At 38.2% G+C, this 17,393-nt stretch overlaps 1 protein-coding gene across 3 annotated transcripts in view; it reads right to left on the reverse strand.

Moving 5' to 3' along the window:
• Positions 1 to 17,393, reverse strand: part of prkcaa (protein kinase C, alpha, a) — a 169,677-nt gene that overhangs the window by 14,998 nt on the left and 137,286 nt on the right. For all 3 annotated transcript variants that reach the window (XM_059337286.1, XM_059337294.1, XM_059337302.1), the window contains 3 exons: positions 11,148 to 11,228; positions 8,155 to 8,262; positions 1,921 to 2,061 (listed from right to left, as the gene is read on the reverse strand). In XM_059337286.1, coding sequence (XP_059193269.1) covers positions 1,921 to 2,061; positions 8,155 to 8,262; positions 11,148 to 11,228 — 330 coding nt within the window. The remainder of the gene's footprint in view (positions 1 to 1,920; positions 2,062 to 8,154; positions 8,263 to 11,147; positions 11,229 to 17,393) is intronic.

Here is a 17,393-nt window from a genome sequence, read left to right on the forward strand (position 1 = left end):
CTTAAACACACTTAGACAAAGAGAAAAGGAGAGGGAAGGGGTGGCCTGTAGTTTCTAGTTAATCTGCTTTTACAGCAATACACTGTGTGTATGACAACTTCAAATTTCATATAAGATTGTGTGATATGCATATGCATGCATATGTGATCAGTTTTATGAACATTTTTAGAATATTAACAAATGTAGGATTTCCTGAAGTGATAAAGTGAATTTTAAGTGCTCTAAATGAGATTGGATAAAATGTTAATGACAATCCTTAAGGAGAGTGTCCCTATCGTAAAATGTGGCATGCAAAGATAAGGATTATCTGTATGTGTGTGAGTGTATGCTTGGGGGTGTGGTCCTTCAAATAATCTGAGGAGTTCAGATTTAGGCAAGAGATCAATAACAGAGCGGTAAAGACAGGAATATGTTTGTGTAAATCTCAGTTTAAGCATCTCATTGATATTCCACAAAGTTGGTGTTTAACACATTATATAACTTTCAAATAATTTTGTCTGGATTTCTACATTATGCACCACCTGTTACTTTTCATTTGAACACTGTGTATTTAACACTGCCCACTGAATACGTGATCATGTACTTTCATCATTCGTAAATATAAATCCATCCTGTAGTCAACACTTAAAAGATATTGAAGTAAAGTATATATAATCACTTAGAAAAAAAAATAAGTCTTGTTTTTCCAGTGCAAGCAAAGTTTTCAGAGTTTTGAAAGGGTCAGATAATAATCAAAAACCCAAAGAAATACAACCTCAGTAAAGCTGAGAGAACAAAATGCAGCAGAATCAATGGCAATGAGGCAAAGGAAAGACAAAGTGTGCTAATGCGGTGCATGGTGCAAAATGCAGTCAAGTGTGCTGTGTGCAGTGAGTGGTGTTGAACTTTTGGTATTTTTGGGGTAGTAGACGTTGAAGGGTTCAACACATTCTCACACCTAAATGACAGAATAGGTCTTTTGTTTGCCAATGACACCAACAGCACATATATAAGTGTACTATTTAACATTTGAACACCTTGTACAAGTTGTATAACAGAAGTATGGGTAGATTTAAACACCAAAAGTACTTGGCAAGGTTTAGTCAAAGATCATCGTTTGGGTTGAAATATGTTTCTTTTGTAGGTCACGTAATACATGACATGGTTATGTAACAATGTAGTTACATACATATGTTATAATAACTCAATGTGACTTTTGGTTTCGCACAAACACGGACAGTGGTCTCCTGGGTGAATGTCCGACATCTGTCTGACCTAGTCATCCACCACGACCTCTTCCATACACGGATTTTGCCACTCTTTATACTACACTTGATGTCCTCATTTGCTCCCATTACAAATTTTCACACAAATAACCCCACATGTATATATGTGCTGTATTGTTTTTTTATGCTCCATGTATGTCATAGTTGATAGAGTCATTTTTCCATCTCAGCCAAGGATAAAACACTTTTTTGATATATTTTTAACTTTTATTTTCCAAACGTGTTTTGCCACTATGACTTTTTGATACCAAGATTGAAAAATGTGATGCATCACACCTCATGATGCTCCTGCAACTGTCCCCCACTATTATATATAGTTGTGATGCACGTGTACTGATCGGGTTGAGGTAAGTTAATGACTGCATCTCAGGAAAATGCATCTTAGCCGGCTCCATTCTGCACATTGCACCATGCACCCATATGAAAAAAGAGCTCGAAGTAGCAGCATTCCCTTTGTGACAGGAACAGACAAGTGTAATGGGAAATGTGGTCTTATTTGAATGAAGACGAAACTCATGTTAGAGAGGCTACAAATCATCGTCACCTTGGTTATAGTAAAGTATACCAATCGGTTATGTACTTAATCAGACTATGAAGTGTAAATTAAACCCTGAGCAAGTTGCCTACTGTAAATGTGTATAAGCACAGTACTTACCACTTTGGGCTTGAAGGGCGGCTGTATTTCCCTGTTCTGGAGGCGTTCCCAGTCGATACGTCTGAAGAAGGCGTGTTCTCTGATGTCCCTCTCTCCCTCAAGGCCGCAGCCCAGACGCTTGGACGGGTGTTTGGTCATCAGCTGCTCATAGAAATAAATAAAAAGGAGGACATTCAGTTAGAACAAAGAATATAAATTAAAGTCACTCAGCATAGCAGTAGTGATTCATCTTACTGTGTTGAAGGCATGACTCACATAGGATTTTTATTGGTTTCCACAACTTAATAGAAGTCTTTTTTATTTGTTTAATTTAAAAACTGGAGTAAATTTCACTTTCAGTCATACAGAGCGCAGAATGCAGATTTTAATTTTGCAGTTCACAGTAAAAAAATGAACATCAGCTGGATGTATCGCTCATCAGGAATGCCCTCACTTTGTTTACTCCCACATCTGTGTTCTCTCACTGATGTGTTTTGTAATGCGATTCCACCTCGTTTCTAGGTCAGTAAGTGACAGCAAAACAGATGGTTCTGAAAAAGAGTGATATAATTGTTGTTTTTTTTCCCCCTGTCCCTCTGCTTGTTCTGCCTTTAGAGAAGTGCTGCCACTTCGAATCGCACCACAGACAGCATGAGAACACAGTCTGCACTTTGTTACAAAACAAGAAAATAAAAGCATAACCAACAACAAACTTTGTCCCTGTGAGATTATGGAGGAGCATACTGCTTTATTATTTTAACACAATTATCCAAATAATTTGTCAAAAAAAAAAAACAAGCAATTTAAATTTGTCAAGCTTACAATCTTGTTGATTGCATAAACACAACATGAGTTAGTCTGGAGGAGTAAACAAACCTATTTTAAATGCATTAAAGCATTTCCTCCTCATAATGAAACATATTTTTGACTGGCTGCTTGTTTTTGTAAGTGTATATATGGGATTTCATCAGTTATATTTACATAAAGATTTTTGCATTAACACTCCCACCTCACTGCAGTGATTTGTCCTGATTGAACTGCCAAGGAAGGGAGAGATGACGGACAGAGAGACTGGTGGGTTTCAGTGCTGACAGTCCAAGGACAAAATGACTTATTCATGCACTGCACTCTGAAATGGAAATGGTGCTTTGTCGGATTGCACTAGTTTAAATGCCTAAATAAGCTCAGTTCCATATTAATGTGCCATACAGAGACACACATGACTTCAGCACCTCCAGTTAAATCCCTAATCTGTGATGCACGCCTTCACATGCAGCTCAGTCACCTTGGCAGTTTTTCTGAATTATACTATGTGTTTTGGAATCATGCTAAGGGTGTTTTATTGTTCTTACACAGAGGGAGGGCTCTGTAACCAATGTGAAATTATCTTACTAAGAAGATTAATACCACTCTCATGTCTGTATGGTAAACATGTACACACTCCACAGCTGCAATGGTAACATGGTTGCATTGTTTTTGGTTTTTAAACAACCGTGAGAGATGACTGGCAGCTGACGACAACATGCCCTTGCTTTTCAGTAACTTTGTCAAATGCACAGAAAAAAGTTCGGGAAACAACCTCATATAAAATTCAAGCTGTCAATGATCCCTGACACCTCGCTCTGCTCAGATATTTATGTATTCATGCAATGCATTGTATTGCATTGTGCAGTATAGGTGTTTCTTTTGTTGTGTTCATCCTATGTACGTATATATGTAAACTTAAATTAACGGAGACACTACACCTGATTAGGGTGAAATTTTAACGATTGATTGATGGATAAAATAATCAAACTTCCCCAGTTGATTAATAACATTAACACAATTATTTTTGTGCATTACAAGTTGTCTAAAATTTTACTTTGTTAAATATACACTAATTTGCATACATTTTCTGAACAGAAATCTGAAGAAAATAGCATCAACAGCCAATAGAAATAGAACAGCCAACATATTTCTCACATTTATTCCTTTAAGATAATTATTTTCATCTTACATGTTTTCTGAAATTTTACATTTGAATATGTAAATGAGGCCCTATCTAATGCTAACTTTTGGTTAATTTATTAGAAGTACACAGACACAAATAGACAAAGGGATTTAAAGATACCTAAATCTGTATTTTGTTTTCTTACACAAGCCTGAAAGAAGAAAAAAGATAATAGCCCAAAATCTTAAATTTATCATTGAAGGTACAAACTAAGTTTAAAAAATATACATCAATGCCTGACAGATTTTCTTTTAAATGCTTTTCAAACCTTTTCAAACTTTTTAAATGAAATGCTAAACTGTCAAACTTTATTCAGTGTTGAATAACTGCTTGCAGGATTTGTGCAGACCAGCTTTCCTGCAGTGAGCCCTATTGACATACAGGCCTTTGGGCTGGGCCACATCTGAACTAACAGTGCATCCAGCTGGCAGAGTACATCAGACAGCTGTTGACGAGGATGAAAAAGTCATTTGCAGCTTTCTGAGTGTTCACAGGACTGTCACTGAGAGTGAGAAAGCATCCTGCTGCAAACACGCTGCTGTCACCATTAAAAAGACACTCCTTACACACTGAAATGTCCTTGGAAGTGACTGACTGCTGGCCTGCCACCATGTCCATCAAACACTCATGTTCCTTTTTTTAACTTGTGTAAGTGATAACGGACTCCAGAAAAAGAAAAGTTGGTGTTGACATTTCTTGTGGAGCATTTGATCGTTCTGTCTGCAAACTGTTAACACTCAAATCTCAATGGCTCCACCACACCATGAACTGTCAGCCAAAGATTTGGTTGCTTGTGTTCAAAAAGTGTACGAAACTCTAAAGTTACCCTGCTGTTTCTGCTAAGAACATCAAATCGCTGGATTTCACAGGACAGGAGAGAAGGGAGACAAAGAGAAACAGAGAGTGATGTAATGAGAGAAATCAGATGGGGTTTCTGGGGTAGCAGGGAGTCTGGCCAGGTAAAACTGTGTGATTCAATACATCAACAATCATCATCCTTTAGAACCCAAATTACATCTAAGTCACTATTTACACTCAAAACACAGTTTTCGTGTACATCTGTCTCATTCTCATTCTCCCCCAGTAATCATAATGAACTACAACAGCATTCCAATGGGCGACCTTTAGGTAGAATCCCATTACTTAGATGGATGTGTATCTACATCTGTGACCTATTTAGAATGTAATGAACTGTACAGTAAACACTGGCATGCTAAAAATAGAAAATGTCTAGCTGCACAATAAAACACAGATTTACTTTGCAGTTTGTGTCCTTTTCACTGAGTTACTCTTGTCATCCTCGACTGCTTACTCTGTCAAAATCTGTTTTTATTCCTTCCATGCTTTATCTCCCTCTAACCACTGTCTCTTATTTCTATTTTTTTCATTCTTACCATCCCTTTCTTTTTTTTTTTGTGTGTGTCAGGCTGCTGGCAAGCACTATGTATCCATTAAGAGGAAGTGCTGCAGCCATGCCAAACATGGGTTGAGATGGGGACTTGGGCTGAGACCAGGGCGCGCACACGCACACGCACACACACACACACACACACACACACACACACACACACACACACACACACAGCTAAGAAAATAAAGGAGGGAGAAATGAGAAAAGGAAAGAGGGGGACAAAAAGAAACAAGTGGAGTTGAGGAAGGGACAAAGAGACAAAGCGTGTTAGTGCACAGCTCATTGAATTCGCACTGCCTCTGGACAGAAATAAAACAGCCACTATGGCTATGAAATTCCTGGTTTGCACACACATAACACAAATATGTGCTTTTCTGTAACCCTTGTAAGTATTTCTGTACAATTCAAGGAGAGCGAGCTTTATTTACACATGTTTTATAATCTTGATGTTGTTTTCTTCAGTTACCAACAGTCTCACTGCATCTTCTGCAACCTGGAACTGAACCAGAGTTTCTACTGCTACTAACAGGAGCAACATGAAGAATGCATCTTAAGTAATTACCAGCCCAGCATGTGTCTTGTTTTGTTTTCAGCTTGTGAATCTGAGTGTGTGCGTGTTTGTCATCATGGCAAAAAGAGATTCTGGAAACACCTACTGAGGCAGGAACTACCACAGAAGCTGAATTTAAGTACTTGCTAGTCACGAAACGTTAAAGACGTTTAGTTCAGAATAAAATGAAGGCTGAGTATAAAGACGGGTGCGGTCGGAGCAAGGGCTTCAGAAGCAAGGAGTGTAGATGGAGGAGAAGACATGGGGTCAAATGATGTCATATCATTTGGGTACAACTCCTGGGCAGTAAAATCTGTCCTGCACCTGCTGAAAGGTGCAACAGGTGCCGCACAATCATAGGACACCTTGATCTTTTCAGGCTGAGTGCACAGTAACTAGACAGAAACCATCCTATAATTTCTGATATTATTTATAACCCTCCAACACTGCAATTCTAGTTAAACTGTGCATGTTTTGTAGCCCAACAATATGACATTATTTGGCCCCATGTCTGTTTCCTTGGTCAGAAGTAAGGGTGTAGGAATTACGGAAGAGGCCACTGGCCCCTGCACTTTTGACCCCTGGCCCCAATGATGTCACAGCTGGTGTGATCCCATCATAACATGATCTCTAGTTTTTGCCCTAGCATTTTTTCTTTGAAGTGATGAAGTGGGGCAGTGTGAAGTGAAACAAAGTTTCAGTGATAAGTGTTCTAAAACATCTGATATATATTTCTTATTACGTTTTTTTTCTTTTTTCCCTTTTTGCTTTAAAACATTGCTGTTGCCTTAAATGAGACAAAATATTTGCCTGCTTGACTTGTACTGACCCACTGTACTGGTCAGCCCCCTCTGTCTCCATGGTAGTGGAAATAGAAACTCATTAACACATCGCAACTCAAAACCCAAATCAGTTTAATGTAATGAAATAAATTCACCACTGAGGCCAGTGCTGGGCTAGAACAATGAATGCCAATCCATACAGAAAGTATAGTGTTGAATTTCAGCATGAAGATTTTAAAGATAAGTGGTACTGACTAGAAATGAATCAACTTGGCTTGATCCGTCTCATCTTGCAGTAATCGCACCACTCATTATAGGTGCAAACGTATCTTTCAATTAAATTTACCATTTGAGACTAAATGATTCTTCATTTGTGGACAAACTATCAGCAGCAGCAACATAAAGTCTAGAATACTGTGACAAAGTCTGCATGTGTGCACAAACTGGGCAGAAAACAGAAAACAGATATAAAGAGATGAGTTAAAGGGGAGAGATCGTTAAAAAAAAAATCTCTCTCAGCATGTATATAAGTTCTGGCAGAACCTGATATTTGAATGAACAGTGGATGCTTTTGTCCAGAAGCAGTCTGATATAAGACAGCTGTTATGGAGTTTTCATGGTGGGTTTAACTGATAAGAACAGAAATGGTGTGTTCAGCTGTATAACTGATGCTTTGCTGATCAATTTAAATAAAGAGTTTCAGTACACAGATTGATGACATTTGTCACCAGTATTGATGATCAAAATTAAAATACTTCTAAAAACTATATTTTTTTCTACTGCACAACTTAAATGTTTTAGAATTTCAACAGAACAACACACTTTGTAAAATGGCCCTAAAGCATTTGCATTAAACTTTAAAAGACTAAACTCATGTAGCTTCTTTATAGAAGGTGCCACGCTTGTGAGTAGTATGCTGGATGATCTGATAGGTTTCCCTTTAATGCTTTAATAATGTAAATGTCACAGACACGAGAGCTGAGCGGGAAGTGGAGAGGAAACTTGTAGACGGATTCTCAGACAGTATTTTTTTTTTAAAAAGCCTACACTTCATTCTTACAGCAAATGGAGCTAGACTTCCCATATGTTACATCTAACTCCAGAAGGCTAAAAAAGCCTTCCAGCAGTCTGTGACGCAGCCTGTCAGTTTCTCTCCGTGAAGTTGAACTAGCAGGAAGGGCTTGTAGCCGTCTTACAAGAAGAATTATTTTGGCTTCAGTGAGGAGCGTGAAAGACACAGAGCTTAAAATGCTGATTGAGGATTTTCAACCCAGGTGGGAAAAGCTTCAGGGAGAAACAGTCCCCGTTGAACAGGACAATAGGCTGAAAAGGCAGGTTTCATGTCAGACAGTTTTACAATGTGTAAAACGGAAGAAAAAAAAAGGAAAAAAAACACACACTGACAGCAGGAACAATGTTACCCTTTAAGAAACTGACTTACCTTTACTATATTTTTATGGATTTTGCTTAAAAGCAGAAAATAGTTTATAATGGCAAGCTTTTTTTAACCGAGTCCACTCACCCCTTTGCAGATGGAGACAGCTTCTTTGGACAGGGACTTTGGGTAGGACACGTTGTGCTCCATGATGGACTGGAACAACTCGTCTTCATCCTCACCATCAAATGGAGGCTGTGGATGGAAGGAGGATATTGAGTGTTGTTGGTGTTTCATCCATTTTCACACAAATGACACAATCTGCTATTTATGAGTGTGAAGTGTGACCATGTCGCACCCACACAAGTTTTTGTGTCATTTATGCCCTCTCTATTTTACAGGTAAACCAAATTTAGTGAAAACTGTTTTTTCCTCCGAAGATAAAGATAAAAAAGGTAGAAAACAGGACACGAACAGGGTGCCTAGAGGAAAAAAAGGGGAGAAAAAGAGAAGAGAACACTAAACAACAAAGACATGAAAAAGAGAAAACAACAAGGAAGAGTGCAGAATTCGTGCGAACGAAAGTTTCACAGGAAGACCTTGCAGGGCAAATGGAGTGGATGACCCAGCTTTTTCCCCCTGCTCACTGGGTGGTTATCATCAGTAACCATAATGTGGGTGTTTTGACAGTCCATAAAATGAATTATTCGTCATTTCCACTCCACTGGCCCCTTCGGGTAGAGATAGCCTGTCTGCGTCATGCCCTCTTTACCTGATTTCACACAGGGCAGGAAGGGAGGGACAGAGGAAGTGAACATCTGAATAGGTAAAAACTTTTGTTAATTGTTTAACAGCTGACACTTTGAGTTCATTTAAGGATGAAGAACATGCCCATCTTCATGTTTTGTTTTGCCCTTGCATGTTCTTACACTTTGTTTTTGGCCTTTTGGAATGGAAGTAACTTTATAAAAATATGTTAATAAGTCATAAATGTCTTAATAAGTCATGTAGTGCTGAATTTTAGTAACATGTTTTATTAAGACCTGTAAAATCTTCTGATGATTTTTTAAATTTTCTGTAAAGAGGAAATGTTGATCTTGAAGCGATTAACACCATTAGAGAGATATGAGTGAAAAACGATGTAACTGTGGAAAAGTGAGCTTTCCAAACGGGTAAGAAGTGTCATAAACAAGTGAGAAAATTAAATTCCATAAATTTTTCATAAATGGTGGGCTGCACAAACAAGGATTTATTTCTAAACCTGATGAAACCACGTTGCACCAAACTTAAAAACTAGGTTAAAATTATGAACATTTGAATTGAAACCTCTCTTTAAATATCAGTTTAATTTTTACTTACTTAAGATTATATTTAATTATGCTGCAACAACACTTCAAATTCCAATTTAATGTGTGATCTGTATTACCCTTAAACTTACACTTGAGGAGGTTTAACTTTTCAAATGGCTGCCTTTTTGAGATGGATTGAGCAAAGTAATCGTTCCTCTAAGTAAAGTTAAGGGACAGACTAAAGCCAATTCCCCAGCTGACACTGGGCTAGAGGCGGGGTACACCCTGGACAGGTCACCAGACTATCACAGGGCAGACACATACAGACAACCATTCACGGTCTCATTCACTCCTACGGGCAATTTAGAGTCAGCAATAAAACCTAAGCTGCATGTCTGTGAACTGTGGGAGGAAGGCAGAGTACCCAGACAGAATATTTGATAGTTTTGATCAGGACTGAAGTTGATTAAAAGATTTAACCCAAAAAAAGTTGGAAAAAAATATATATATGTGACATTTTCATAGCGTTTTTTGGAAGTGGACATGTTTGCCATCAAGTGGCCATAAAGGGGTTTTTACATTTTAAATCTTACACTACACAAAAACTGTAAATGCATCAAAATCAATTATGTCGCTAATCTTTAACATATCCAAGGCTGTGATAAAAACAAATGCCCCAGCCAAAAAATATTTATTATATGGAAAAATAATACATTTTCATGTGTTTTTTTCTTTGAAAAACAGTGACATTGTGTAATCAAATTTGAAGGGTTAAAATTCTCAAAATATTCAAATGTTTGGTAGTTTTGAGCAGGGCATAAGTTATTTAAGAGGTTTATGTAGAAAAAAGTAGAAAAAATATTAATCTGTACATTTTTTATTGCATTTTTTTTTGGGAAATTGACATTTTCAGCCTGAGGGGTCTGAAAGGGTAGTAAATTAAAGTTTCTATCTCTTAAAGTTAAACTTGAACTAATCTTGGATTAAATAAACCATTGTTGGTGTAACCCAGCCTCAAAAACATAAAGAACACAAAAAGGGTCAGACTGGCAGCTGCAGCACAGCTCAAGCTTGGTGCTCTTCTTCAGGAGGCAACTTCAGAACAATATTGACACTGCATGTCCTCCTTGTCTTGACTTGGTATACCTGTATCTGATTCCAAAAGAAACTTCTTCTTAAGCAGCCAACACATTATTGATACGTTCACTTCAGTAGCCCAGAGCACTGTTCAGAATATCGACTCGTGTTCACAGGCAGCACACCATGCTGTACTGTATCCAGGAATAAACAAACAAACTACACAAGTAGGGTTCCTAAACAGGTCAGTAGTAACACAAAAAATGTAAGAAATATGAGAAATTTACTGCACTTAGCTTGTGCACAGGCATTACAAACCAAAAAAAAGGGGGATGAAAAGCAACATGATGGCTGAAGATGAGTTGTAGCCAGATTTTTTTTTTGTGTTCTTTGCAACCTTTTGGGTCGGCTGAAAGTGGCAGCTGATGCAAGCTCTATATAAGGCATACATAGCATAACAATCATAAATTTGTAAGCCCAGCTGACCAAATTTAAAAAGAGGCGAAAGGTTACACTAAATAGTATACGGCCTGTGATTGGAGGGTATATAGGTCAGTGTTTGTTATTAGTGTTGGTGGGAAGGTCTTAAGGAAGGACCACCTGAGTACATTTAGGCCTGCGTAGAGCCTTGTGGGAATAATGTGGGTGTGAGCAGTCTGTCAGCAACCTGTCTGTGTAAAGTTGTAGGCATTATCTGTAGCAGGCAATTACATAACTAGTAATGTTTGCGTGTGTATGTGTGTGTGTGTGTGTGTGAGTGTGTACACCACTCACCTGTCCTGCCAGCATTTCGTAGAGCAGAACTCCATATGCCCACCAGTCTACAGAGCGTCCATATGGCTGATATGCAATGATCTGTGGAAGAAGTAAGAAAAAAGGTTTAGAAGTTCAGCCTAACTCAAACAACTTGACTCAGTCATGTCAAAGGCATTTGATATTCATCAGACAACATTGCACTACTTTACTGAATCTGTTCATAAGTGAGACACTAGAAAAATGTTCTGAGAAAGACTGGGATCCATTTTTAAACTACTTCATATGAAAAAAATCAATGTACTATGTGACCACTTTCATATTGTGACACTACCTGGTAAACCCAGATAACAACATAAACGTTGGATCTGTAGATTAAATATGCAGCTAGTCATACATCCTAATATTTCTGCTTATTATTCATCCATTGCATGTTTCATCATGACTGGTGTCCCCTAAAAAACAAGCATATGGGTTGCTTGCACAGTCAGCAAAATACGACCCATATTTACGTTTTAGATTGTCCTCACTTCGCCCTCTAGCGGGCGTAGTAATAATGACTGAGTTGAAGTTTAAATGGGAGTGGTGGTGGTTGATGGGTCCAACAAATGGAGAACGGGATTTGTGTCCCATGTGTAAACAAAAGTAAACGATGGGATTAAAACATCACTGATCTTCTGTGCCTCACGTTTTCCGCATCACTTTTTACGTAAATATGTCACTTCTGGTAGTCACGTTAACCTAGTAACTACTTCACTTCCGACATTTACGTACATTTATTTATGGTTTAAACTGTCTTTTATAATGCCTTACCAGGAAGTTTCTGCCTTGAACCTAGGTCAGTGGGTCTCTAGCCTAAATTCACAGAAACAGCAGCCTTTTTTACAACCGCAAACGGTACATGTATGTATAATGACGTGTGTGCTATTTTTCAGAATGCACGGTACAGTGAGCCGCTAAACGCTCATATTAGTCGTTATGGGCGGTATTGACAAACAACCTATATCGTTCAGGTTGGAGATCTTGTTGGTTTCATCACTATATTTGGTTACTTCTGTCTCCATTTAGTGTAAATACAATCAGATTTTAAAGAAATAGCATGCTATTCACGCACAAAGTATGCCCTCCTTCTGTGTAATGTAATTTTGTCTTATTAAATCCAGCACAAAACAACTCTCCATTGTATTATCATCTTTATATTTTAAATTGCATTTGCTGTATGTGAACATGATCAGGTCTCCCACTAAAGTTAAATACATGTGACTCTAAAACATTTTAGCCATATACTCTGTGAGCCTCTTCCCAGTATGGTTGCATATCTTTGCATGCTTGTCTCATATTTATCCAAATCTAAATGACTGTGGTATTGTGGCAGTTCAGAATGATACATTTATTCAATGCAACATCAAAAGTTGTTGCCAATTTGTGCTTATCTAAAGTCTTTGATACATTACCAAATGGTAAAGTAGGAGACATTTTTTTTATAGAAATATTCAAACTGAAGTTTGACAGCACTGAAAATCCTTTTTCATGCATTAAGAACTCACAGAACACAGCTCTTCAAACAGTGATCTGACCTAGACAAAGAATATGTATAAAGCAGCAGTGTGACCACAGCTGTGGGCAGAAAAGCTGGATGCCCCCTGAGTCACATTTATTTCAAATTATCTGCAACAATAACTTCTGCCATTATTGCCCAAGGAAGATAAGAAGCTAGAAATCTTTGATGAGGAGCGAGCATTTGGTACGTAGGAAGTGAATACATAATAACACACACAGAAGAGTCACTGTACTGTATATCATTAAACGAGACACAGAGACAGCTCTCATAAGATGATGTTGCTGCAGCTGAAGCTGAAGAAAAACAGTTCACACTTTTTCCAAATAAAAACAAGCTCAAGATGGGAGTAAACAGTGAAGCCACTGTGAATAACACTCTTACTGGCAAGTGTTCTCACATTTGGATGGGCTATTTTTGACATTCGCATTTTGTTTGTAGAGTCCTTTTGTCCAAATGTTATGAATACTGTCAACAGTAACATTTTCCTGATGTTTTTTGCCCCAATCCTAGGTCAGTGGTTTTGTAGCCTAAATTCACCAAAACGTCAGCCTGTTTACAACCATGAACCGTACGTGTGCGTGCTATTTTAAGAAACTCTATACTTTGAGCCGTGAAATGCTCATATGTTTCGTCATGGTTGGTAATGACAAACGACCTATTCTGTCGTTTAGGTTAGAGATCTAGTGCAATATTGATATTACACCTAGTGCAAAATAGTTTACAGCATTGGTATCTTGAGACAACAGAAAACAATTGCACCACTGACCAAGAAAAACCTGGTCTAAGTCAATGGCACAGTATTTTCCTGCTATTTAATTGGCACATTATTCCAATAATGTCCATGCACTCTGTTTGTTACACACAAGTGGACAAGCAGCAGTCCCCCTGCTCCGTTCAATAGGTTATTGTTGCATTTTCTCATATTTAGTCAAATTTAGTTGTTCATGAGACAGAGGTTTGAGAAAACCTAGGAAAAGTGGAGTTGGTAATGCACTTGCACCATGGGCTATAGATCATTAAAATAATATCCAATGTCTACTGATAAAGGACAAAAGTGATCCAAATTTCCTGAATGTCATAACTCATGAAATAATTGCTACAAAAATTGCATCCCAATAATATTTGGACACAGAGAGAAAACAAAGGAGGTCGAGACACAGGAAGTGAAGGATATCAACAAAAAGAGCTCGTAAACCTCCATAGGCTTCACAAGGAATTAAGCCTCTCTCCACTGTTACATGTTCACTGGTAACAAAATGATTTTCCTTGGGTTTCTCTGACACTGGCCAAGGTTAAAGCCTTCACCCACGTTGATCCTATTCACACCACTCAAAAGACACACATAGTGTATTTACATTCCCACTCACTTACACACCCGACCATTTCTCTGGAGCCTCTTGTGCCATGGAACAGCAGTTGCTGCAGCCATGTGCATGCAAGCAATTCAGGCTCACATACAGCACATATGTTAAGTCCAAGCATTCATGCGCATGCAAACACATACAGGAAACATATGGTGACCCACACTCACAAACAACTTTAGATGCATAACAGCAGTTGGGTCATGGGGTACATAGTTCTATGGCCTTTGCTGACTAACGTCTGACCTCTGCTGCACACATACTGCCGCGGGACTCTCCTCCATCAACAACACACACATATACACAAGTATGGAGAACATAATGTATAGGAATAAACAAAAACTTAACATGCTGATGACACACACGTACATATGAAGCAGGCATACAAATGTGCGCAAGCGTGTATAAGCAGGTCTGTCCTTTATCACTCTATAACCTTCGCTGCTTAACACCTGACCTCTGCCTTGCCCAGGGGAGCCCCCACACACACGCACACAAGAACACTGAGGCGGACAAACACACCTCCAGCTCTCCACTCCGCTGTCATGACGCTGTCCTGAGGGTGGATGGGAGCCGGCTGGACATGCAGTGCATTCACGTGTTTACCCTCATACTCAGAGGCATGTGCACAAACTTGCATGCTCCTACACTAATGTGTCTTTGAATGTCACCATAACTGTGAGAGTTATAGAAGCAGAAAGAATGTATATAGCACATTTATTGTCACTGGCTGTGTGGCGTGACCAGTTCTTCTTCAATGCTTCAAAATTTCTCTTTTTATTCTCTTCAGAATTTTGACATAAAACTACATGCAAATATCTCTGAAATTAGAAAAATATACAAAATTATACTAAAACCATCCTGTAACAATATGTTAAAAAAAATCTTTGCCCTTGTGCACACTTTAAAATAACTTATTTTGTTATCTCAGACGACAAAAATGTCGTTGACATGAAATAATATTGGAATACAGTGTTTTTCTTTTTTATTTAACCAACTTAAGTCCAGATCATCACGATCAAATATTTCTTCAGTTTCATTATTTTAACCCTAAATGCCAGTTTGTTTACATAATGCCACTGTTGTGATGGGAAAAAACACCACAGAAATTGAAATATATTCTGTATTATGTAATTTCTTTTTTTCACAGTATGGAATATGTCAATGATTAGCAACAACACATTTTAATTTTTCCATTATAGAGCAGCAATAACTGGAAACCAGAAAAATAGCATGCATTAGGGAAAATATATATTAAAAAAAACGTCAATCTGGAGAACATTAGTAACAACTACAATTCAAAGCTAGGGCTCGAGATTGAAAACCTGCTGGTTTAAATGAGATCCAATGCGGACATTTTGGTCCTGAAGGGTCTCAGTGTCTATATTTTGTGAGATATGTGAAATGCTTCATATCTCACACTTTTGCACTTCCACACTTCCACACCCTCAACATATCTTGTTAGGAATGCAATAGAAAAGGAGGCATTTCGGGTGACAACAAATTATTCATTTACAGGGCTGTCATGACATTATTTTCCATGCTTTCAGTTATGTGAAAGTCTCTTATCACAATACCTCTATCCTTGACCCTTTTTTTTGACATGTTTCATAAACTTCAGAGGCTCAACTAACGTAAACAACATACACACCTTACATAAGCATTCACACGGTCACCTAACCCTTAAAAGCCCTTCCTGCAGACCCCCCATGTGTTACAGCCCTGCAGTTCACAAAGATGAGGCTCGTTTTACTCGTCCTGCTCGGCTGCTGCCTGTCTGCAGCGAACGTCCTGGGACACGGGTTCACTGCTATCACGCTTACTCAGGATGAGTCTGCTCAAGCAGATAGCTTCGCTCTGCTCAGCGAGATGATGGCCGTGTTGGATGAACAGAGAAATGAGCTGCGCCACACTAAAGAGCAACTGGTGCAGCTGCAGAAAGTACAGGGTATGTGCAGGAGGTGGTGGTGCGGCTGTATGCAACATTAGATTTGATAGAATCAATAGTATTATCACATAATATTTCACATTCACTCATACTGCATTGCAACGTTTGTGTAATTTACTGTACAGAACAGGCATCCGGGCAGACACTCTATAACAACCAGGGGGAGTCACTCTGGGATCAGTTGGACAAACTAAAGAAAGGCTATACAGGTGCAGTTACACAGCATAACACAAAATCAATATGTTCACAATATATAGCCATTTTCCATGGTTTTCTTGATAATAACCAAAATCATTATCAACAAAACCATGGAAAATGGCTAGATATCAGCTCTTAAATGTCTTCTTATGATCTATTTTTGTTATTATCATTATATTTGTCCAAACAAATGTACCTTTAGTTGTACCAGGCATTAAAATGAACAATAAAGTGAAGAAAACAGGGTGGTCTAATCTTTTTTTCCATGACTGTATGTTTCTTTTGACATTATTCTTTGTTATTATTATTTCTTTATTATTAATATGTTAAAAAGACCATGAGGCCAGGCTGAGAGTCATTGAGATGCAGTCAGACGAGCAGAGGAAGCAGGTGCAGCAAGTTGTGCGACAGTATACAGGTAAGATTACTTTATCTACACGGTCGGTCATAAAGTTTGAACAATTGTGTTTTCAGACACAATCCTCTAATTGTAGTTTCATTTTCATTGTGATATGTTTGAAAGAGGTTGGTAAATAACGCTTTGAGAAGATATACACTTTATCTGTCAAGAACAAATCACATTGCCACAATCATTACCACATCAAATCTCAACTGAGGTACATGAGCACTTCAAAAATAAAATAAACAAACTTTTTTTAAAATATAACCAATACAGTTGACTCCCTGTATGCACAGTACATTCATGTGTTTCCTCTAATCCTCTCTATTCTGTGCTCACTGAGCAGAACTGGAGGCCAGACTGAATGCCAGTGATTTGGAAGGCCAAAGTAAACGAGTGGAACAACTGCAGAGAGAAAGTAAAGGTAATACAACAAACAACTCAATTATTAATGAGCTGCAAAGTAGATTTCCTCCTCATCTCGGCTCATCTCATCTCGCCTCGCCTCATGATTTATCTCTGACTGAATGGTTGAAGTCATTCAGTATTTATTCCCTCATTTTTTAACAAATAGAGTTGAAGGCCAGACTGGCACAACTCGAAAATGAGCTCGGAGACACAGACGCGGGAGTGAAGGCGCTGCAGGCTGCTGATCAAGGTACATTCATTTTGCATGATTATTTGTATCAGTATATATGCAGGATATATATTGGATGAAAGGTAGAAAGTTTTTTGTTTATGTTTTGCTTTTTGAAAAAGAATGTCAGCGTGTTCATGAAATTATCTGTGCAAATAAGTA

This window comes from Centropristis striata, chromosome 1 (assembly GCF_030273125.1).
Source record: "Centropristis striata isolate RG_2023a ecotype Rhode Island chromosome 1, C.striata_1.0, whole genome shotgun sequence".
NCBI lineage: Eukaryota > Metazoa > Chordata > Actinopteri > Perciformes > Serranidae > Centropristis > Centropristis striata.